Source organism: Nicotiana tabacum, chromosome 2 (assembly GCF_000715075.1).
Source record: "Nicotiana tabacum cultivar K326 chromosome 2, ASM71507v2, whole genome shotgun sequence".
Taxonomy (NCBI): Eukaryota; Viridiplantae; Streptophyta; class Magnoliopsida; order Solanales; family Solanaceae; genus Nicotiana; species Nicotiana tabacum.
The window spans coordinates 67760358-67785515 of record NC_134081.1 but is presented as its reverse complement, the minus strand read 5'-3'; the positions used below and the strand labels follow the sequence as shown (position 1 = coordinate 67785515).

The 25158-nt window shown below is 38.3% G+C and overlaps 1 protein-coding gene across 3 annotated transcripts; it reads right to left on the bottom strand.

The window, feature by feature from the left end:
- Positions 1-3952: 3952 nt before the first annotated feature.
- Positions 3953-24217, bottom strand: LOC142171362 (uncharacterized). 3 transcript variants are annotated; one of them, XM_075233722.1, is made up of 2 exons: positions 13531-24217; positions 3953-4429 (listed from the first exon to the last, which is right to left on the bottom strand). In XM_075233722.1, exon 1 carries the CDS (start codon positions 20332-20334, stop codon positions 19057-19059), a length of 1278 nt encoding a protein of 425 aa, XP_075089823.1. In that variant the 5' UTR covers positions 20335-24217; the 3' UTR covers positions 3953-4429; positions 13531-19056. The 3 variants fall into 3 exon arrangements, with proteins under 3 accessions (XP_075089823.1, XP_075089824.1, XP_075089826.1); XM_075233723.1 differs by having other exon boundaries at positions 3953-4335; XM_075233725.1 differs by having other exon boundaries at positions 3953-4331.
- Between the last annotated feature and the right edge of the window lie 941 nt (positions 24218-25158).

The following is a 25158-nucleotide window of genomic DNA, read 5'->3' as shown; positions in this document are numbered from 1 at the left end:
ATAACATGTCAAATTTTAATTTTTAGAACAAAACTCCAATAAAATTGGACTTTCAAAATTATTTTAAAATATAACAAAGCTCTCACGTTTGTCTTTCAATTCAGACAAATTAATAGAAATTAAACTTCTCAATTCAAAAAACAAAAATCAGTACTTCTTCCCAATTTTATTTGGCAGTTTTTTTGATTAACTTACCAACTTTCTCCCAATTTTGTTTGGCAGTTTTGTTTATTAACATGCCAACAAAAAAAAATAGTATCATGATATAAGGTCATCACAATAACATGTCAAATTTTAATTTTGAAAATAAATCTCCAATAAAATTGGTTAAAAATTATATTTAAATAGAACAAAGCACCCACGTTTGTCTCCCAATGCAGAAAAAAAATTAATAAAAATTAAACCTGGCAATTAAAAAAAAAAATAGTACTTCCTCCAAATTTTATTTTGGCAGTTTTTTATTAACCTGCCAAAAACAATTATTTTCGCAATCATATTTGACAGTTTTTTTTTTGCCAATTCAAAAAAGAAAAGTTAGTATTTGCATAATCTTCGGTCATGCAATGTTTGGTTTGTGTCAACCGTATTTCTATAGCATTTGTTTGCTCGCGGGAAAAATCTGAGTTTTTCCCAGATTCAAACATATATTTTTTATTATTTTTTTCCATAAAATATGCCAATAATTATCCAATTTTTCACAATTTGTGCCAAACGGTTCAGCCCCCATAAGGTCATAATCCATCTTCTTCTTGCTCGGGGGTTTTCTTCTCTCTTTCATAACTCAACGCCATTGCCATTGAAATATTCAATTTTTGTTTTCTAAAGGAATAATATATCTAAGAGGTATCAACTTTTATGTTGTTGTAACTTGGGTTGGGCAGTTTTAATCCATTGGATATAATGTAACTTGAAATGTTTTTGGCATCTCAATTTGTGTATTGCAGTTTCACTATATATTGGTATGTCTGTGGGGTATAGTTGATAATTAATATCTTGCAAAAGCTGTGGTTCTAACCTTTATTATTTTTGCATGTTTGTACTATATCTGTGTAAGTATTTGCCCATATATTTTTTCTCACGCTATTGTGAACAATCATACAGAATATAACATGTTTCTTTTATAGAACCATGTTTTGTTTTCTTTATTTGTTATATATAGTTATGACATCATGAAAATGGTCCGTGGTGAAGTAAAAGCAACTTGAGAATCTTTGTCTAAAAGTTAGAATTGTTGAGGTAATTGTTTGTTGAGCTGAGGGTGAAGTTGTTCCTCTCTTTATTTGAGAAATATAGCCTTAGACAGTCAACTCTTTTTAGATGACAAAGTAGAGTAATGTCATTAAGTTTGTATTTTTAGATAGGCATGTTTGAATAAGAAAGAATTGTTCCACATCTAGAATTTGCAATATAACTGGAAGCATGTTAAGCTACCTTAAAATATAAGGGAGAAATATGAGGTTCATATTTATCGAATAATTTTGATTCACTTTAATTGAACTATTTTGCTATTGTTGGTTTTGTACTTAGGTTCAAAGGCGTTTTTAGACCTTATGAAATAAGATTTTGGTGTTTTTGCATGATTGTGGTTAGTCTAAGAATAGTTGTGCCGGTCTTGACAATAAAGTTTTAGATGTGTATAGGTCCTTACACCACTAACAGTTTTCTAATGGATAGTAAGATATAGTAATAATGAGATAACACATTTTTTTTTTTCATGGCAATTTTGTGAGGAATGGATAAGTTTGTTTCTTGATGACTTGAAGGTAAGAATATTCGATGCATTTATATGTTTGATAAAATAATAGCATTTGTATGTTCCTTTGTATCTACCTATTTTTTTTATAAAAAATATTATTTAATATTCTCCGCACGAATACTAGTAGTATATAATAGCAGGATTCCTTTTATTGAGTTTCAGGGGCGGCTTAACAGTATTTGTGGCCTAAAGTCAATGTTGATAAGAGGCCCTATATATATATATATATATATATATATATATATATATATATATATATATATATTCTAATTTATAATAGTTTTTAACTCTTTTATTTTAGTTTTGAACAACTTGATTCATATTTTTCATGGCATATTTAAATTCTAATAAATGAATAAAAGACAATATATAACTATGAAGTAAGAATAAAATGAGATGATAATAACACTTGAAAGTTATAATAATAGAATTTAATTCAAGAAAAATGATGACTTGGTTTCAAGATATCTTTTTGTTCCTTCAATAACACAAAATGCTTGAAATTTCAGGAAAAAATAAAAAAGAATGCACGATATATGATATCAATAGTACTTTTAAGCTATGTGAGTTTTTTAATAATACTACTCCTACTAAGTTATCAGAGTTAAACCCGAAAAAAGCAAGAAAGAGAATATATAAGAGTATAAAGTTATGCGAACAATTAACTCTTGGACAAACCAAGAAAGAAAATGAATAGTGTAAAATATGATTTAGTACTACATATTTTTCGATGAAAAAATGGGTAAAAAGTGGAATATAATAATTTCACTTGTTAGATTTTTTGTTCATACAAAAAAAGGTTTGAAAGAAATTCACATTTATGAAAAGTGTTACGCGCACTTCAATTAGTTACACATTTATTCTTTCCTTTTATAAAAAAAAAATATCTAATTTTCAAGGTAAAATCTACTCATTATTTTTCTAAAACAGGCTATAAACCTATTTTGGTATTAAAAAAATGAGGCCCCCCCAAATTTGGGGGCCTCAAACAAATACTTTAGAAGCTTTACCCTATAGCTGGCCCCGGAGAGACCAATATATCACATAACTTTTTTTGGTTCCATTTTCAGTTGTTGGTGCAGGTTCTGTTAATCGATACACATGGATCAGTTCTCTGAGGTTGCATGCTGTCAGTTCTAATCATTTAGTGTTTGGTACGAAGGAAAACACCCTAGATCAGGCTTTGAAATATAAGTTCCTTATTACGTCTGGAATCTGGTATAATTGCAGATGCTCCAAGCAGAAATGAAAACTAATCTATTGCGGCTATATAACTTCAAGGATGCTACGAATTAGGGTTAGCCTGAAATAACCATTACTAATATTTTGTATTTGTCAACCTTTTCGAATTTTAAAATCTAGAAATAGAAGTATAAATCTAATGGTACAATACAATGCTTCCACCACCAACTTGTGGGTTCGAGTTTCGAGTTACGTGGAGGGTAAGCTAGAATGCTAATGATTTTTTTGAGATAATTGTTATGTTTTCTGTCTCGTTGAATAAAACACATACAATGGAATGATTTATTAGCCATACAAGATATTCACGACACAATCTAATGATTTTTCTGAGATTATTGTTGTATTTTCGATATCGTTGAAGAAAATACAAATGAAATAATTTATTATTCACACAAGATATCCACGACACAACCTGTGTATACGCTCTAATAGTTGTTTAGAAATTGAATTGATTCAACAAAGGAAAAAGAAGTGAATCTCACCACTTTCAGGTAAAATTTACTTATTTGGCTCCTTGCTTGTGAAGGGTGTGTGTGTGTGTTGGGGGGGGGGGGGGGGGATAACTGGCTGGGTGTCTTGACCTTAGCCAAGTCAAGCAAGTGAATGTCTTGATTGCACTTGTTGTCTTCAACACTTGAACATTTTTGAATTTGTAAGAAGGGAGTTTTGTCTTGCTTTTTCCAAAATCATTTCCTTTCTGCATTTTTCCCTTTGCCCTAAGGTCGTACGTGATGATGTAACGTCCTAATCCTTAGATAAATATTTACTTGAAATGTACTTTAAGAAACTGAAAGAAAGAAAATCCTTGATAAAACTAGAGAATAATCAAAACTATATGGCGTTTGACCCAAAAACTAACTTTGAGATTAAACAATTGAAATTATATATTTTTGAGGGCCACTAGCAATTAATTCGTTTGATTCAAGACGTTAGCAAATTAAAAATAACAACGAATGAGAAAGACTAAAATAGACTGAGCAAAACAATAAAGAGTGAGAGAGTCTTGATTTTCAATGTCCGAACAATCTCCAAAAGCAGGAGTGATCGAGTTACAAAGCTGTTTAAAAAAAGATGAGATGGTTTTGTCTAAGGGCAAATGAGGGTTCCGAGTCCTGAGGCTGCACATTGGAGAAAGTGGGTAATGGGAGCGGGACTCCAGCTGATGCTTATCTCTTCAGTGTAACAAAATTGGCAGTGATCTCTATGGAAATTCAACTATCATTGACCAGGTCTCGAGGGCTTTCAATCTTATCCGCCTTCATCTCTTCGAACGGTCCTGTATCGGGTTGGGGAGCAACTTCAACCACAGCTCACGTGCTCCGAAATCCGTCACCTGTCTAGGGCGGCCCGTCCATAAATCAGGTAAAGCAACTGCTTTAGGCCCCACATTTGTGGAGGCCTTTTTTTTTTTTTTTACACCTAATAAATAGGCTATATATAAAAAAAAAAATTAAAAAGTTATGTAAACTTATACTGCGGTTTTAAGGATATGTGATTTAATCCAGTATCAATTGATAAACAACGAATTGAATAAATAAATTAGACAATGAAATGAATCAAACCGGTCTGCAAACAACGCCTCGACCTCGACTCGAGACAGTCTCGAGGCTAGTTAAAAAGAACAATAGAGGATAGAACAAACAACGATGAACAATGATGAACAAAGAAAACAGCGTATATGTATATTTTTCTTAGTGAATAATAAATGCCTCACAACTGAATGTGATCCCTCTTTATATAATAGAGGAATCCTAAATAAGGTACAACTCTAATAACGGAAGTAGATCCCATGATTGGCACTAACAACTACTTTAATTTGATCCGTTCCGGGATTTCCGTCGTGATCTTCGACCGGTTACTGATATATCGTCATTCCGTTATTACGCCTTACTCGACGTCAGTCATGCTTGATCTCGATTGTTGCTGGCCTCGATCTCATAGAACACTTCAATCTCTAGGCTCGATGTTCTATCTTTGAACTCGAGCCCGATCTATTATGAGGTTACCCTCGGGGCAACTCCCCTGCCAACGAAATAGGATATGCCCGATTTCGACCGTATACATCTAGTCCTCTCGTTTTTTGGAGTGTAATGAGAAGAAATGAATTTTGAGACTTTGATTTAATACCTCAATCAATTATGATGTCAACATCGTGACGTAAGCGACAGAAGCGATTGAAGCGTCGTGTTTGCATAATTCCCAAGGTCATTAATTAACGCCAATTGATGGTCGGCCACCGGTGCTTTCAAACCATCAAAGTGGCTATTATAAATAGACCGCCTTCATAATCTTCTCAAACTTTACTTTCAAACTTATTCTAATCTTCAAAAGCTCTTCTATTCACTTCAAGTTCATCAACTTTGCTGGTTTCCGTTTGCCAATCTCTTATTAAAACACAAATTCCGCCTTCTTCTTCCTTAAACCTCATATAGTAATGGCAAAAACATCAAAGAATGCTCCTCAAGAGGAAAAAAGCCTCCTCATTGTGGTCGGACGGTGACAAAACACCGGTGTAGCCACGTATCGAAGAGTGCATCCCCAGGCCATGTGAACTCACTTCCGACTTTAAAGTCGAAAAATCCTCTTCGGTTCCTGGCCAATGCGAGCCCATGTCTAGATATATCTGTTCAATATCTGAAGGCGATCTCGAACAGGTGAAAAAGACTGCCACTGGGAGAATAAAGAGGTGGTGATTCCTACCACCGAGGAGGACATCACCACTCATATGAAAGGGTTCTTAAGTGTGTATACTTACCCTTTCACACTAGGTTCCGTCGATCCTATCATAATCGACTTCTGCCACCAATAGCGGGTAACCCTGGGCCAGATCTACCCCTCTTTTTGGCGCATTGTCATTTTGGTCAGATTCTTCTCGAGCAAGGTCAAGGGTATGTCTTTCACACTCGATCATCTCATTAGGCTATACAACCCCCATCTTTATCGGGGCGGACTGATAAGGCTTCAGCGTCGGGCCACGAAGGTATTGTTCTCGAGTATAGACGAGGACAAGGACCGAGGGTGGATGGGCCGGTTTGTCCGAGTCAGGACCTCCGACTTAATCCTCGTCGAGAAGATGCCATTCCCCGAAGAATGGAACATGAAGCGTAAGTAGAACCTCACTGATAACGTTTGACTACTTGTTATATTTCCTTTACCTCTTCTCATCTATATTCTTCTTTATGGTGCAGCTTCCGCCTGGTTTCCTGGTGCAGTCCCAGACCTTGCAGGTTGGGTTCGACAACTGGTTTCAACCTCTTCGTATGCTGAGCACTCGTGGCGCGATTTGGTCAAGGGACGATGGGTGGCCAAAAATTATGGTAAGTTCCCATGTCCGTGTTTGATGCTTTCCTGTGAAATACTTCTTTTTAACATGATTTCTTCTCATATAGGCCCTGGAGATAATGTCGTCATGAGGCCACCTCCCATGGGGAAGGGGAGGTCCCAATCCGACCAAAGATAAGAAAAGGAGAAGGGCCTTGACTCCAGATACCCCAAAGCCCAAGAAAAGCAGGGCTCGAAAGTCGAAGACTAATCCCTCCGTTCTGTCTACCAATGTAGTCCAAACACTACGAGATGAAGACGAGGAGGGAGAAGATGTCGACTGCCTGCTGGTGGCTCGGAAGAGGGAAGGCATCGAAGCTTCGAAAACTGCTGATGCGGTGACGGTCGAGGAGGTTCAGCCGCAGATAGAGATGATCTTGGGGGAAGGTCTGAGTAGGGTCCCCGAGTCATCGGGTGTTGATGATGCCTCCTGCTGTGATGAGCAACCAGCGAGTGTGCCCGAAGGGTCTAGTTCTAAGGCCCTTCAAAGAGAAGAGAATGCCCCAAGTGACTCGCTCGGGGCAATTAACATCGATGATTCGCCGCCCGGCCCCACGTTCTCTGAGGGGCAGTTTCGGGATGCCTGGTCCATGGGGACCCCTGATGTGGGGACGGCTCCCGAAGGGGATGATATATTTCGTGGCTGCTTCGTAGGGGTCGAAGATGTTCCCGAACTGGACGTATCACTCATTTTTTATGAGGCTCAGCGGCTTCTGAACCAAGTGAGTTTTAGCCCATGTTACCATGCTTACGTTTTGTTCTTATTTCTCTAAGTCTGATTTCCTTCCTTTCTATACAGGCTACGGTGCTCTATCGAGAAGCGTCCTCCAAATACCGAGTTGAGCTGGCCCGATGCGAGGCCGATCTCAAAAAGCTTACGGAGGAGAGAGATGCCCTTAAACTCTTCTATGTGCATAAAGAAGAGGAGATCATGAGTATTCGGGCCGAGCTAACAAGAGCTCATGAAGATCAAACCGAGCTCATTGAATGGGTAATGTAAATTTTTGGGAGCTTGTTTGTATTAACTTGATATTGGCGACTAACACTTTGCTCCTGCAGGTTCAGCAGAAGGCCGAATTGGTTGAGCAGCTTCGTGAGGAGGCCAAGATGAAAGAGGCAGAGACTTTGGGGTAGAAGCAGAACATGGACTGTCTCGCCTCGGAGAAAGAAGCGGTTCGGCCCCAACTATCTTCGATTGAGAGTCAACTCCAAAGTGTGAAGGAGGAGCTCGAGATTCGGTTGGCCGCTGAGCTTGCAAGGGCTACATCCAAGGCAGAGGCGCTTGTGGCCTCCTACCGAGCTTACGCCGAAGCCGCTAACACTCGGGAAAAGGAAATTTTTGATGCTGCTGAGGTTAGATTGTCCCGTGTTGCCGAGTATGCTAGGCGCCAGTCTCGAAGAGAGACTCTTGAGGAGGTATATGCTCGTGGCTTCGACCTCACGTCTGATATCGAGAATGCGAAGGTTTTGGAAGACGAGGCCGAAGCTTTGCTTTCCGATGAAGAAGACTCTGCGAGTCGATACGAGAGTGGAGGAGATGAAGATTAAGCTCCCAAAGCGGACTAGGCATTTAGGATTTTTTCTCCTTTTGTTTTTTGTGTAACACCTTGTGTGGTCTTTGTAAATACTTTGCATATCTGAAATATTCCTTTTCTTTCCGTTTCGTCTTCGATTTCTGATTTATGATAAATTCTGTTTTGCCTTGTCAAAACTTTGTTGCAATCGGGTTGTTGTAGCCTCTATAATCGAGTGAGCAATAGCTCGAACTCATAGTAGAACAAACCCTTAGGTTTTTAGTTAAGCGAGGGCGAGTCCCCTAGCTTAACAATATGTTTGGGATTTTGATTTCAGACGGCTTGATCGAAGCCGTAATTGTACTGTTTTTATAGCCGAGTTCGAGTAAGTTTCGAATTAAGAGTAACAGACCCCTTAAGGTTTTATATCAAATAATGATGAATCCTCGAGCTATATTCAAGTCAGTTTTATTTGAGCTCGGAATAGTGGAACCCTTAGGTCCGAATTGAGTGAGAACAAAATCTCGAACTCTAAGTGTATTGGCCCTTAGGCTCTTTAGATTGGGGCGATATGGCCTCTAAAAGATGGCTATTTTTTTTCCCTTTTTCGGCTTAGAAGACTTAGTAAAAAATTTCTTTATGCCTTAACACGTAGTCTTTACCCATTGGGTTTTTTGAGGGTTCGATGTCAATTGAAACCCCTTTGCTTTTTGTGCCTTAGCACGTTTGTGTTAAGATAATTTGATACCTCTTAAGGTTTTTCGAGGGCTGATTTTATCGAAGCCCTTTTGATTACTTGCCGAGGGTAGCCTTTTTTAATCGGGTTTTCAAAGAATTTGACGGCCTATTTTTATTGCGGGATTCGGATGTCTCCGAGCCGGCTTAATTTGGCTGTAGCCTTTGGGTATGCCTCTTGGGCTTATTTTTCAATAACACTTCGAACTTGTTTGAAGTGTTAGTCCCCGAGAATGATGGCCTTGGCCTGTAGATCGAGGAGTGCCTCTTTGAGGTCTTATGAATTTGAGTTTAGATTACTCGAATATGTCGATCGTCGACGTGAGTCCCTGAGTGTACGAGGTATATTTGCACTTGGCCCTTGAGCAATTTCTCACAAAATCATAAGTATGGAGCTTGTATTGAAAGTTTTCTTTGAGACACAAGATGATTGATATAAAAAGAATGCTTCTTTTTATAATTTATACATGCATACATGTTTTTCCATCGGGGCTCGACTAATCTATATGGACACGGTTCATTCTACCGTTTGGCCCATTACAAAGTTTCTCTATCAAGACCCTTTGGCACAAAGTATTTTCCTCGAAAGTGTAACATCCGAGGGTGATGTCCCCTAGTATTCGAGGTTGATTGTAAAGAAGCCTTGGATACTGTTGAATGGTCCTTATGTAGCACATAATTGTTGCCTTGTTAAAAATCTCGCCAGAAAAACCCACCTGGGACAAAAACTAATCTAAGGTAAAAAGAGTGCAATGCGTGCTTTAAAACCTGAGGTCTCGATGTCTTCGATCGATCACCTGCAGTGAGTTAGTGTCGAATATATAAATGAAAAAGGGGAATAAAGTCATACCTTAGCAATAGTACCGTTTGAGAAGCGATATGTTCCAATTATTTTGCAGTTGTTCGCCATCTATCGTGCCGAGCTTATAAGATCCCTTTCCGACGATGTCGAGGACTTGGTAGGGTCCTTCCCAATTTGGGCCGATCTTCCCTTCACTAGGATCTTGAGTGTTGATGGTACCTTTCCTCGGGAAAGAGTCCCCTACTCTGAAGTGGCAAAGGTTGGTTCTCCTATTGTAGTATCTTTTGATTCGTTGTTTTTGTACATCCATTCGAACGAGTGTGGCTTCTCATTTTTCATCCAATAATTCGAGGCTAGTATTCATAGTCTCGGGATTTGACTCTTCTGTTGTATGTTGAAACCTGGCACTGGGTTCCCCGACTTCGACTGGAATCAAGGCTTTGGAGCTATATACTAAGGAGAACGGGGTTGCCCCCGTACTGGATTTTGATGTTGTTCGATATGCCCAAAGGACTCGGGTAGAATTTCTCTCCAATTCCCCTTAGCTTCGTTCAACCTTTTCTTTAGGGTGATACAGCGTTGATAATATCCTTTTTATTTTATGGTCTTCGAGAAATTTCATCACTTTGCTGCCGATAAATTATTTTCCATTGTCACACACTATTTCGGCAGGTATCCCAAATCGACATACGATGTGATCCCAGATGAAGTCTATAATCTCTTTCTCTCTCACTTTCTCGAACGCCTGTGCTTCAACCCATTTAGAGAAATAGTCAGTCATAAATAAAATGAACTTGGCTTTACCTGGGGACGATGGTAGAGGGCCGACGATATCCATCCCCCATTTCATGAATGGCCATGGGGATAAGACTGAATGAAGTTGTTCTTCGGGCTGATGGAACATCGGTGCAAATCTTTGACATTTATCACATTTTCGAACAAACTCCTTAGTGTCTTTTTCCATGCTATCCCAGTAGTATCCCGCTCTAATGATTTTGTGAGTCAGTGATTCGGCGCCGGAGTGGTTCCCACAAGTGCCTTCATGGACCTCTCGTAGAACATAATCGGTGTCTCCTGGCACTAAGCATACTGCAAATGTCCTTCTATATAATGTTCCATCTTCAGCCAATGTGAATCGAGCAGCTCTGGTTCGTAGGGCCCTCGACTCTTTAGGGTCCGATGAGAGCTTTTCATTCTTCAAGTATTCAATATATTTGTTCCTCCAATCCCAGTTAAGCTTGTAGAGTTTATCTCGGCATGACCTTCCTCGATCACGAATCTCGAGAGTTGGACGACAGTTCCTGAGCTGCTCTCATCTTCCCGACCGATGACCCCAAATTTGCAAGTGCATCGGCCTCACTATTTTGTTCTCGAGGTACATGCTGCAAAGTCCATTCCTTAAAACAGTGCAAAGTTACCTGCAGTTTGTCCAAATACCTTTGCATTCTATCCTCTCGAACTTCGAAGGTTTTGTTTACTTGGTTCACCACCAGTAAAGAGTCACACTTGGCTTCAATGACTTCTGCTCCCAAGCTTTTATCTAGCTCCAGACCTGCAATCAGGGCCTCGTACTCTTTTCTCATTGTAAGTCAACCTAGATATTTTGATATATTGCCTAATAGAGCTACCCGTGGGCAGCTTCAAAACGATGCCTAGCCCAAACCCCTTCGCATTTGAAGCACCGTCTGTGAAGAGAGTCCATACCCTCGATGATGTACCTGATTTTAACAAGAGTTCCCTTTCAACTTCAGGTACGAGGGTTGGCGTGAAATCGGCCACGAAGTCCGCTAAAATTTGAGACTTGATGGTCGTCCGCGGTTGATATTCGATATCGTACCCACTGGGTTTGACGATCCATTTGGCCAATCGGCCCGATAGTTCGGGTTTGTGCAAAATATTACGAAGTGGGTAAGTGGTTAATACACATATGGGGTGACATTGAAAGTATGGTCTTAACTTTCTAGAGGTGCTTATCAGTGCAAGTGTCAATTTCTCCAAGTGTATATATCTAGTTTCTGCTTCTCCTAAGGTTCGACTTATATAATAAATGGGAAATTACGTACCTTTCTCTTCTCGGACTAGAACACCACTTACCTCGATTTCCGATACTGCCAAGTACAAGTAAAGTTTCTCATCTGCCTTTGGAGTGTGAAGTAGTGGTGGGCTTGATAGGTATCACTTCAATTCCTCTAATGCCTGTTGGCATTCCGGGGTCCAGGCGAAAACGTTCTTCTTTTTGAGTAGAGAGAAAAATCTGTGGCTTCGATTCGACGACCTCGAAATGAATCGGCCTAAGGCAGCTATCCGTCCAGTTAGCTTCTGCATGACTTATACACTGTCCACGACGGTGATGTCTTCGATGGCCTTGATTTTATCGGGGTTGATCTCAATCCCCCGATTCGATACCATGAAGCCAAGGAACTTGCCCGAACCGACCCCGAAAGCACATTTCTCGGGGTTGAGCTTCATGTTGTATTTCCTTACAATCTCGAACGTTTCCTGCAAATGAGCCAAATGGTCCTCTGCGCGCAGGGACTTAACTAGCATGTCATCAATATAAACTTCCATTGATTTACCTTCTTTTTTTTGAATATTTTATTTACTAGGCGTTGGTAAGTAGCTCCTACATTTTTTTAGCCCGAAGGGCATTACATTATAACAATATGTTCCATACTTAGTGATAAATGAAGTCTTTTCTTGGTCTTTCGGGTTCATTTGGATTTGATTGTACCCGGAATAGGCATCGAAAAAAGTAAGGATCTCATGGCCGGTCGTGGCATCGATCATGCGATCGATGTTAGGTAGTGAAAAAGAATCTTTGGGGTACGCCTTGTTTAAATTCTTATAATCTAAGCTCGAATTCTGAACCCTGAACCAGAGATTCTGGGTTCGATCCCCAGCAGAGTCGCCAGAGCTGTCACACCTCCTTTTTTCCTAGGGGGATATGGGAAATAAGGGAGTTTTTCCAATTAAAGTGACATTAATCGAAATGGGATTATTTATTTATTTCAGAGTCGCCACTTGGAATAATTTATGGTGTCCCAAGTCACCGGTTTATTTTAAATCCCAAATCGAAGAAATTGAATCTTATTTATGGTCTGCGAACACAGAAGACCGAGTAAGGAATTCTGTTAACCCGGGAGAAGGTGTGAGGAACTCCCGAGTTCCGTGATTTTAGCACGGTTGCTTAACTATTAATACTTGGCTTAATTATCTGATTTATTACCTGTTTTAAACCTATTGTGCATTTTACTTTTTAACCACTTTTAATTATTTATGGAATTATTTCTGAAACAAGTCACGATGTCGTACACTTGTCATTTTGGTACACATTGCAAACCGCGCCACATGAAATGCACACGCGAGTTACGACATGCTTATTTTATTATTGTTTGAAGTTATGGTAAGGTCACATGAAATGCACACCCGAATTGGAATTTACGTATCGTGACCATGCCACGGGAACCGTACCCATGGTCACGATGATTTATTAATCGAGCCTAAAGCAAACTATGGTATTTATGAATTATTTTCCCAAGCTGCTTGGTTCGTAGAGGTCATTTACCAACTCTAGCTTTGACATCAAGGTTGTGCAAAAGTAACAATATTTCTTCAATTCCAAATCTCAAAAGTTATTATTCAAGTAATTCACCTGAAATTCTTTTAAACAGATTCCAAAAAAATGAAATGGTTTCTAGATCTAGAATCCCCACGCCTTTAACACCTTCAAATTAAAGAAATCCGTACTAGGCAACCACAAATCCATTTCTTCATAAGTAGTCTAAAATCTTACAATCTCCAATAATAAAGCAATAAAATGAAGATACTAGTCTTCTAATGGCTAACATATATGAGATCAAGTACATGTTGACCTAACCATAGCTAACAACTAAATTTTCACTGCTGACTTAAACACAAAGAAATCACCACAGGCAAGCTAAATTTGGATCATTTTTATCTAAAATAAATTACACGAACGGGGAATAGTGAATCATGAATGCTCATGGGGGTTATGAAAGACCAGCAGAATCTCAAATCTTAAAGCATTATAAACCAATTAACAGAGAAACTCATAAACCACAACTCAACTTCGCTACAACAATCATACCATCATGAAAACTTCATTCATTTCATAAATTTAAAATAAGTAGGCAAAATACCTGGTTGAACAAAGAAAACTTGAATAAACAGACTAAAGGCAGATGCAAACTTGACCGAAGCTCAGCAGTTCCCGAAATAGTAAAATCAGCGGAATCGAACAATGATTTGAGTTTAAATCGAACTCTCAGCTTCGAAACAAGTTCTACAGCTCCATCAAGCTCTGAAATCCCCAGAAAATGTGAGAGAGGAAAAGGATTTGAAACTGAAAATCAGCTTTGTAACTTTTGAATTTTAGCTCTAAACTTTGTAATTCCCACTTGTTACTAGAGGCTTCAACGAGAGTGAGGTTGTGTGATAGAGAGAAAAATAAGAGAGGGGCAGCGGCTGAGGTTTTTGTGTAAAGGGGAAGCTAGGGTTTCTAAGAGGGAGGGATCCGGTCTCTGTTTTTTCTATGGGACTGAAGTCAGGGGGAGTGCACCGATTCTCTTTCTCTGATCTCCTCCCTTTTTTTAGGGTTTGGAAAAATGGGTGTTGTAAAGAGAAGGGGGATCCGGTTGGGCCAGGTGGGTCATGGAAATTAGGCTTCTAAAGGGATGGGCTTGACTAAACCAATTTGTGTGGCTAAACTATTATATATATTTTACTCACTAATTGACTAATGACCTAATTAATTAACTAGCCTAAAAATGCATGTAGAGTTACTAATGTATTTGTTTTTGGTATTTTAGTGTTTTACAAATGCAATTGATTATGCATTTAAAATCTAAAAAATGTGAAAATTAAAAATATTTTTGTATTTTCTTTAGGATTTAAAATGCAACTTAAAAATGCATCAAATATGAATACGTACAAAGCAAACTAAGAAAAAATATAGAAAAATAATTTAAAGCTATTGTTTTGGATTTTTTAGGAGTAATTTTATATTAGGGCAAAAATTAGGTGCTCATAGCTGCCCCTCTTTGCTCGAGAACATGAAGAGTTTTCGGGCAATGATAAAGTAAGCAATTATGAGCAATTTTTGCCCATTTGACACTCCATGGGAAGCATTTTGAAAATGTTTGACCGAACCGTGTTTCAGAGGTTGCCTACATATCCTTGGCTATAAAGGAATCAGGTCAGTGTAGTTCTGGAAGTTTAGGTAGCTGGGACTACCGAGAAGCTGTGATTTCACTGTTGTTGTTGCTGTTTACTGCTTGCTGAGCTCCTTATTACACCAAAGTCAAAATGAAAAAGACTAACTAAGCCTATCAGCTACGAGTTACAAGATTCCTATCTATGAGTCTTTTGAAGCTTGATCTTGAGTTTTGGCTGGTTCTTCATGCAGACTCTGATCTGAACCTCGATGCTTGCTAGCTGCAGGTGGTAGTTCATTCTTCTTCGGCTTTTCGGATCAAGATGGGACATGCAAAGCTTGCGACTTCAATCATATCTTGAGCAGCCCATATCTTTTCATCTTTTTCTGCATTTTGGATTCACTTCTTCTTCTTTTTTTTTCTTTTTTTTTTTAAATTCTGGATTGAGACTTCTTCCTTTGGTCATCCCGTACTGTCAACTCGCATTCTTGAGGAGAGCTTCTGCTACTTCTAACTTGAATTGAATTCTTAAATGACTTCTCTCGTTCTCCAGGTGGGCGCCTGATGACTTAAAACTCGAAATAAATTACTTCATTCTCCAGGTGGGCACCTGCTGACTTAAAAACTTGAAATAAATTCCTTCATTCTCCAGGTGGGCGCCTGTGCTGACTTAAAACAGAAATGAATTCCCTCATTCTCCAGGTGGGCGCTTGATGTTGACTTGAAACTTGAAATGGATTCCCTTGTTTTCCAGGTGGGCGCTTGTTGCTAACTTAAAACTTGAAATGAATTCCCTCGTTCTCCAGGTGGGCGCCTGATGCTAACTTAAAACTTGAAATGAATTCCCTCGTTCTCCAGGTGGGTTCTCTAGGTGGGCGCCTGATGCTAACTTAAAACTTGAAATAAATTCCCTCGTTCTCCAGGTGGGCGCCTGCTGACTTAAAACTGAAATTAATTCCCTCGTTCTCCAGGTGGGCGACTGATGAGTTAAAACTTGAAATTAATTCCCTCGTTCTCCAGGTGGGCGCCTGCTACTACAAAAAAAATAGACAAAACAAAAAAAACCTTTCTACCCCAGTTTACACTAGGAAGATTTGTGAGTTATTAGCAGAACTATAAATTACCTATGCTATTGATAAAAGATGCAATGATGAGAGTAAAATTAAAGACTCGACTAGGATGTGCGTCTCCTAAAGAAATAAAAATGTGAAAAACCCAAACTAGGAAGTGCGTCTCCTAAATTTGAGATTGAGCTTGCGAAAAACTATAAACTAAGCTTGACTAAACTAAAAACTGACCCTATTCTCCAGGCGGGACCCCTGATTTCAAGAAAACTAAATATTGATAACTTAAGAAAACTAAAAATTGACCTTTGTTTTTTTTTTTCAGACAAGATTCATCAGACTAAGATTTCGATCCTAGGAGAAAATTCATCAGACTAGGTCTTTTTTTTTTGGTATCTTAGGAGAAAGATTCATGAGACTAAGATTTCTATCCTAGGAGAAAGATTCATCAGACTAGGTTTTCTATCTTAGGAGAAAGATTCATCAGACTAAGACGTTTATCCTAGGAAAAAATTCATCAGACTAGGTTTTCTATCTTAGGAGAATGATTCATCAGACTAAGACTTTGATCCTAGGAGAAAGTTCATCAGACTAGGTCTTTCTGTTATCTTAGGAGAAAGATTCATCAGACTAAGTTTTCGATCCTAGGAGAAAGTTCATCAGACTAGGTCTTCAATCTTAGGAAAAAGATTCATCAGACTAAGATTTCGATCCTAGGAGAAAATTCATCAGACTAGGTCTTTTTTATTATTATCTTAGGAGAAAGATTCATCAGACTAAGACATTTATCCTAGGATAAACTTCATCAGACTAGGTTTTCTATCTTAGGAGAAAGATTCATCAGACTAAGATTTTGATCCTAGGATAAAATTCATCAGACTAGGTCTCTTTTTTTTTTTATCTTAGGAGAAAGATTCATCAGACTAAGATTTTCTATCTTAGGAGAAAGATTCATCAGACTAAGATTTCGATCCTAGGAGAAAACTCATCAGACTAGGTCTCTTTTTTATTATCTTAGGAGAAAGATTCATCAGACTAAGACGTTTATCCTAGGAGAAACTTCATCAGACTAGGTTTTCTATTTTAGGGGGAAATATGCACACTAGCAAGATAGATAAAGGCAAAGATTTGAGAAACATCCCTTTGTTGGCTCTTCTCTTCTTCTTTTTGTTCTTTCTTCTTCTTTTTTTCTTTTTTTTTTCTTTTTGAACCAACTTCCTTGCACTGCTTTGTTCCTGTTTCAAACAAAGAAAATTTTGTCAGTTTTAAAAGTGGTGGTCGGTTTGTGGCCTTGAGTCTTAGGCAGCTTGGCTTTCGCTCAATCAGCTTGAGTCAGTTTCAAGAGACTTTTTGCTCTGCATCAATCCTGATCGTTTCACACCCAGTACCATTTGTATTTGTGGCTCAATCAGCCTTATCCCAACTGGAGATCTTTGCTTAAGTGACCTTTTCTGATATCTTGAATGGCTTCTTGCTTTTTGAGCAATTTGTTTGTCAAAGAGAATCAAAAGTCCCTGATTAACCTTGAGGTTATCTTTGTTTGCTTTAGCCAAGTAGGCTGAAAAGAGTCTTTTGGGGAGAGCCTTTGCATGAATCCCCAAGACATGTTGACTGTAACACCTGAGTGTGCTGGCCAAATTTACTTTGCAACTGAAAACCTGGTAGCAGATTTTGAAATATTTTCTTGCTTGTTTTGACAAGGACTGACTCAAAGCAAAGGACATCATGATGCGAAGAAACAATATTAACAAGAAATGCCCCTGTCGGAAGGACAGAAGGAAGAGGTTTTTTTTTTTTCCCGGTAACTAACCTTAATGATCATGACATGCATTTTGGACTTAACGGTCTGATCTATCAAAATGACCAAATCTTCCCTTTTACCATTCTTATGACTTTGAAGTAGGGCTTGTTCATGCCAATCCTTTGCATCAGCTTCACGACTCACTATCGACGAGTGGTGCCCTGAGAGATTTTCACCAACAAGCCTCTCTCATTTATTTATCTCTTCTAACTGTCGCCTTACAGTGCCGGTGAGGGTTTTCACTAGTAAGACTCTCTCATTTTCTTTTTCTTTTCTTTTCTTTCCATTTTTTTTGTTTTTTTTTTGTGAGCAACTTGACAGTGTTCTATATCGCGTGATAATTGCTGCTCTTTGCATGCGTTTCTTGGCATTCTTGAAGGCATATCGGAAGGTCTTTATTTGGAAGGTTTTTGGATAGGGTTGGAAAGAAGGTTGACATGAAGGCTCAAAATAGACTCAATATGATGGGTTGTACACTTTACAACTCTTGAAATCGACTCTTTCAAAAGTGAAATAAAATCTTTGCCCCAGTTTCAGATATTGGGGATTTTTGGATTTTTTTTGAATTCTTATTTGGTTGGACCGAACCGTGTAAGGCTGCCTACGTATCCCTTTTAAAGGAATCAGGTCTAACATAGTTCAAACCTCTGAACTAACTATTTTTTTTCATTTTTCTTTCTTTTTCTTTTTCTTTCTTTTTTTCTCATTTTTCCCTTCTTTCTTCTCTTTTTTTTTCAAAACAAACTGCCCCAGCTTCTATTTTCGATGGGCATGGACTTTCGAATGTTTTTTTTTTCTTTTTCTTTTTTTTTTACTTGTACTTTCTAAGAGTTGTCCTAGTTTGTACTCTTTGGGCATGGACTTTTTTTACATTTCTTTTTTTTTTTTTTTTGGACTTTCAACTCTAAACTTGATTCCAAAAGAGGGTGGTCGAAGAAAATAACACAGGCTCAAAAGGGGTAACAAAGGGTATAAAGTATATAGGTAGCACAAAAAGGGCCTCCCAACCTCGAGAACGCCAAACATATTATCTGTTGCGGTCACAACATTGATAACCATGTTTGTCTTCTTGGTTTGTCGTAGTCGAAAGACACTTTCCATCCCTTAATGTCAAACTTTCCAACAAACTTCAATTGATTCTTTCCCAAACCCGATCTTCACAATGATTTGAAGGTAAAACTTACTCGAGCTTAATTCCAAAGTGTTTCGACTCTTTGTTCATCCTAAAAAATATCTTTTTTTTTCCGGTTATCCGATTCAAAATTAAATCAATTTTCTAAAATCTGGCCAAAAGTTCCGCATGCATGTCATGTCACTAGAACTAGCGGCGAAAGAACTAAGCATAGAATGAAACAAGGACAAACTGTATTTTATTGAATAACGGATAGAAGGATTTGACAATTAGACAAACAAACTGAAATCCGAGTTACAACCCTAAAATAACCTGGCTAATGAAAATAGCAACAAAACGAACAGACAAGACTCACACAAACAAAATAGAGGGATAGAAGGGTTTGACTCAATAAAACAAATAAAATCTGGATCACACCCTGGAATAACCCAGATAATAGAAAAAACATCAAAACAAGCTACCAAGATTCCTTCCTAGTGAGGAGGGAATGACTTTTCAATTGCTAAGCTTGACATTTAGCCACAAATTTGCTCATCAGAATCACCATGGCCTTCTCCAATTTCAGTCGGCAAGTTCCCGAGAGGATTCTCATACTCCATGTCACCACACATCATCCCCACAAAGTGTGCATCATCATGTGCATATAAAGGATTCTGCGTGATATTCTCGGTGTCATTATCTTGGATCACTATCAGTTTTTCCTGGATCATCCTTTCTATTTCTCTTTTCAAATCCCGACAACTTTCAACATTGTGCCCCTGGGCATTGGAATGGTATTCACACCTTTTAGAAGGGTCAAAATTTCTTGCACGTGGGTCCACATGATTTGGAGGAATAGGTGCAATCATGTCATAATGCTTTAATTTCTCAAACACACTTGCGTAGGACTCTCCTATTGGTGTAAAATTATCTTTCAACTTTTGTTCCCCTCTATACCCCTGGCTCGGTTGTGGGTTATAGGGCACTTGAAAATTTTGTGGAGGCTGGTGGAGATTTTGCGGGGCTGGTGCTCGCCTTCTGGGGTGTCTTGGTGGTTGGACAACATACTGAAATGGAGCAATAGAGTATTGTGGGTTCTGAGGTGGATAGTAGTGCTCAGGGGAATCATAGGAAACCTGATGAGGTTGCTCATACCTTCGAGATGTTGTCCTAGGACCTCTTCTCGACCTTATTGTCATCATGGTTTCTTCATCCTTCTCATTCGTGTCACTAAAATTATCAGATTCAATCTTTACAGCCTGAGTTGTAGCTTTGAGAACTGCTTGACTTATAATTTTGCCTGTCTTAAGGCCATTCTCAACCATTTCCCCAATTTTGATTGCTTCCGAGAAGGATTTGCCCACTGTAGACATCATGTTTTGAAAATAATACGGCTCTTGAGCCTGAAGGAAGACAGTGATTAGCTTGTGGTCATCTATGGGTGGCTTAACTCTAGCCGCTTGCTCTCTCCATTTAATGGCATATTCCCTGAAACTTTCAGTTGGTTTATTCTTCAAGTTTGAAAGGGAATTGCGGTCTGGGGCGATATCGATGTTGTATTGGAACTGTTTGACAAAGGCCTGGGCCATGTCATCCCAGACATGCCAGTGAGAGGTTTCTTGATCCATAAACCATTCAGAGGCTACCCCTGTCAGGCTTTCCCCGAAATAAGCCATTACTAGTTCTTCTTTTCCCTCCACACCTCTTAGTTGATTGCAATACCTTTTCAGGTGGGCTATGGGGTCTCCGTGTCCATCATACTTTTCAAATTTGGGAGTCTTGAAACCAAGTGGCAAACGAACAGAGGGGAACATACATAGATCCTTGAAGGCAATACTCTTCTGACCTGCCGACCCTTACATATTTTTCAACTTTTGTTCTAAGCTTTTCACTCTTTGGGTCATTTCTTCTTGTGCCATCTTTCGGGTAGGCTTCTCAATCTTTGAAGGAAGATCAAATAGGTACGAGTGGTATTCAGGAGAATGGTATTATTCTTGCTGGGTAGCAAATTGTGACTCATGACTTTTCTTTTGTACCACTGTTGGCTGTGGGATTGTGAAAACGGGCATAACAACAGTGATTGTCTGATTGGTTGTCAATGGCACACTTTGGGAGCGCGCAACAGAAGTTCCAGTTGTAGTCGTACAGTTGGGATAAAGACTGAACCCAAATGGATAGGATCGATCAGACAATGAGACATGAGTGGTAGTAGTCGAGATGGGTGTGAATTTTGGGAAAACATAAGAAAGGGGTGGTCCTTGACCATTGGCCGATGCTTGACACATTTCAGTCATTTGTTGTTTCAGTATTCTATTTTCCTCAACCATAGTAGACTCTTGTTGAACCCTCTGACCATCTAATGTCAGTTGTCAATGACATATTTCCTTTGGATCTTGTGTTGATAGCTTACCACAAACCGACCACCTCAAACTTTCATCTATGATTCAAAACAAGAGGCACGTTAGAATGGACTCAGTCGGTCCTTATTATCATCATCATTTTTTATTTTTATTTTCTTATTCATTTTATTTTTTTTGGCGATCGAACCTGATGTGGGTTGCCTACGTATCATGTGGGAACATGAATCAGATCGTGCGTAGTTCGGGAAGATCAAGAATAAAGGAAATAAACTAACTCTTTTTTTTCTAATTTCCGAAAGAAAGACTTATAAAAAAGAAAGAAAATATTTTTGGATTTCGATTTATTTATTTTTTTGAAATTTTTTAAAAGAAAGACTTCTAAAGAAGAAAGAAAATATTTTTTTTGAATTTCGATTTTTTTTTCCGAAATTTCGAAAGAAAAACATCTAAACAAGAAAGGAAATATTTTTGGATTTTTAGAATTTTATTTTGAATTTATGAAAGAAATACTTCTAAAGAAAAAAAAATTTGAATCTTGAATTTTCTTTTCAATTTTCGAAAGAAGAATGAAAATACTTTTGGATTTTGAGAAGAAATTAAAAAGAAAATATTTTTGTATTTTTTTAAAAATTGGGGTCTAAAAAGAAAGACTTTCTACAGAAGGAAGTAAAGGAAAATATTTTTGGAATTTTTTGAAAATTGTGGTCTAAAAGAAAAACTTTCTAAAGAGGAGGTAAAGAAAAATATTTTTGGATTTTTTTGAAAATTGTGGGCCGGAACCGATGAGGTTTACCTACGTATCTCACATCCGGTGAGAATCAGACCCGCGTAGTTCTGCCATTTTGATGCACAGAAAAATATGATTTGTTTTGAAATGATTTTCTCTTTTTGTTTTTGAAATTTCGACAGAGTAACAAGATTTTTTGAATACCGAAATTATCAAAACCGAGCGTTTTTCTATCCTACCTCACTCTTAATTTTTCTTTTTTTTTTTTTACTCAAGAAACCGGTCAACATACAAGCCAAGCAAATTAATGCACAAGTAGCACGTAAAGAATGCATCAGGATGGTCCTTTAATTTTGGGTACACCTGTCCTAGACGGACCCAACCCCTATGTTGAGTCTCCTAAGTCAAATGCACGTGATGTAAGCAAACGTACCTACTAGGGATTTGGCATGAGGCTGTGTTATTCTAAGTTTAAATCCTAGGTGTATTGTTCTAGACCTGGCTTACCCGAGCGGACAACTCGAGCCGGGGGGGGGGGGGGGGGGGGGGGGGCAGCGTACCAGGAATACAGAAGCTTCACCGGCTTTGCAACTTAGCCGAACCTCGTTCTAAAATTAGGATATGACTATAACAGAAAAGAAGCCACGCGAAGCGCACGCTTCCCAGAAAATTTAGAAGACTCAGAGAGAAGAAAGGTTTTCGTAACAGTTTATATACAGTTCATAACAATATCAAAGCGGTAAAGAGAAGCAATTAGTACAGTAGGCTAAAACAAGAAATATCAGACAATCATGAAAGCCAAGCATAACGGTTATCTAAGCTCGAATTCTGAACCCTGAACCAGAGATTCTAGGTTCTTGTCCCCAGCAGAGTTGCCAGAGCTGTCACACCTCCTTTTTCCCGAGGAGGGGATAGGGGAGTTTTTCCAATTAAAGTGACATTAATCGAAATTGGATTATTTATTTATTTCAGAGTCGCCACTTGGAATAATTTATGGTGTCCCAAGTCACCGATTTATTTTAAATCCCAAATCGAGGAAATTGACTCTTATTTATGGTCTGCGAACACAGAAGACCGGGTAAGGAATTCTGTTAACCCGGGAGAAGGTGTGAGGCACTCTCGAGTTCCGTGGTTTTAGCACGGTTGCTTAACTATTAATACTTGGCTTAATTATCTGATTTATTACCTGTTTTAAACCTATTGTGCATTTTACTTTTTAACCGCTTTTAATTATTTATAGAATTATTTCTGGAACAAGTCACGATGTCGTACACTTGTCATTTTGGTACACATTGCAAACCGCGCCACATAAAATGCACACGCGAGTTACGACATGCTTATTTTATTATTGTTTGAAGTTATGGTCAGGTCACAAGAAATGCACACCCGAATTAGAATTTACGTATCGTGACCATGCCACGGGAACCGTACCCATGGCCACGATGATTTATTAATCGAGCCTAAAAGCAAACTACGGTATTTATGAATTATTTTCCCAAGCTGCTTGGTTCGTAGAGGTCATTTACCGACTCTAGCTTTGACAGCAAGGTTGTGCAAAAGTGACACCATTTCTTCAATTCCAAATCTCAAAAGTTATTACTCAAGTAATTCACCTGAAATTCTTTTAAACAGATTCCAAAAAAACGAAATGGTTTCTAGATCTAGAATCCCCACGCCTTTAACTTAGCCTTCAAATTAAAGAAATCCGTACTAGGCAACCACAAATCCATTTCTTCATAAGTAGTCTAAAATCTTACAATCTCCAATAAGAAAGCAATAAAATGAAGATACTAGTCTTCTAATGGCTAACATATATTAGATCAAGTACATGTTGACTTAACCATAGCTAACAGCTAAATTTTCACTGCTGACTTAAACACAAAGAAATCACCACAGGTAAGCTAGATTTGGATCATTTTTATCTAAAATAAATTACACGAACGGGGAATAGTGAATCATGAATGCTCATGGGGGTTATGAAAGACCAGCAGAATCTCAAATCTTAAAGCATTATAAACCAATTAACAGAGAAACTCATAAACCACAACTCAACTTCTCTACAGCAATCATACCATCATGAAAACTTCATTCATTTCATAAATTTACAAGAAGTCGGCAAAATACCTGGTTGAACAAAGAAAACTTGAATAAACAGACTAAAGGTAGAGGCAAACTTGACCGAAGCTCAGCAGTTCCCGAAATAGTAAAATCAGCGAAATCGAACAATGATTTGAGTTTAAATCGAACTCTCAGCTTCGAAACAAGTTCTACAGCTCCATCAAGCTCTGAAATCCCCAGAAAATGTGAGAGAGGAAAAGGATTTGAAACTGAAAATCAGCTTTGTAACTTTTGAATTTTAGCTCTAAACTTTGTAATTCCCACTTGTTACTAGAGGCTTCAACGAGAGTGAGGTTGTGTGATAGAGAGAAAAATAAGAGAGGGGCAGCGGCTGAGGTTTTTGTGTAAAGGGGAAGCTAGGGTTTCTAAGAGGGAGGGATCCGGTCTCTGTTTTTTCTATGGGACTGAAGTCAGGGGGAGTGCACCGATTCTCTTTCTCTGATCTCCTCCCTTTTTTTAGGGTTTGGAAAAATGGGTGTTGTAAAGAGAAGGGGGATCTGGTTGGGCCAGGTGGGTCATGGAAATTGGGCTTCTAAAGGGATGGGCTTGACTAAACCAATTTGTGTGGCTAAACTATTATATATATTTTACTCACTAATTGACTAATGACCTAATTAATTAACTAGCCTAAAAATGCATGTAGAGTTACTAATGTATTTTTTTTTTTGGTATTTTAGTATTTTACAAATGCAATTGATTATGCATTTAAAATCTAAAAAATATGAAAATTAAAAATATTTTTGTATTTTCTTTAGGATTTAAAATGCAACTTAAAAATGCATCAAATATTAATACGTACAAAGCAAACTAAGAAAAAATATAGAAAAATAATTTAAAGCTATTTTTTTGAATTTTTTAGGAGTAATTTTATATTAGGGCAAAAATTAGGTGCTCACAGATATTTCACCTCCCGAATAGACCCTATTTTGAGATGTTTAGTTACCTCGTCCTTTATGGATGTGTGCTTTACCTCGGACTGGGGTCTCCTTTTTTGCTTCACCGGTTTGAACCTAAGGTCCAGGCTTAACCGATACGTCGTTATCTCTGGTGGGATCTCTGTCATGTCTAAATGGGACCAAGCAAAATAATCTATATTATCAATAAGAAATTAAATATGTTTTTTCCTGAGTTCGGGGGTTAATCCCCTTCCCAGGTATACCTTTCGCTCGGGTAGGTACTCGATCAATATAACCTATTCTAGCTCTTCGACCGTTGATTTGGTGGCATCAGAATCTTCGGGTACAATAAAAGTTCGAGGAGTCAGAAAATCCTCCTCTTCTTCTTCTATCTCCTGCTTCCTTGACTCGGTCAATGTTGGTGGCTGTGATTGCTATTTGACTTCCTGTTTATCTTTGATGCTCGACCTTTCCAAGGTTGATAGTGTCGATATCGGTGTTACCTCATTGACCGCAAACATTTCCTTTGCAACATGC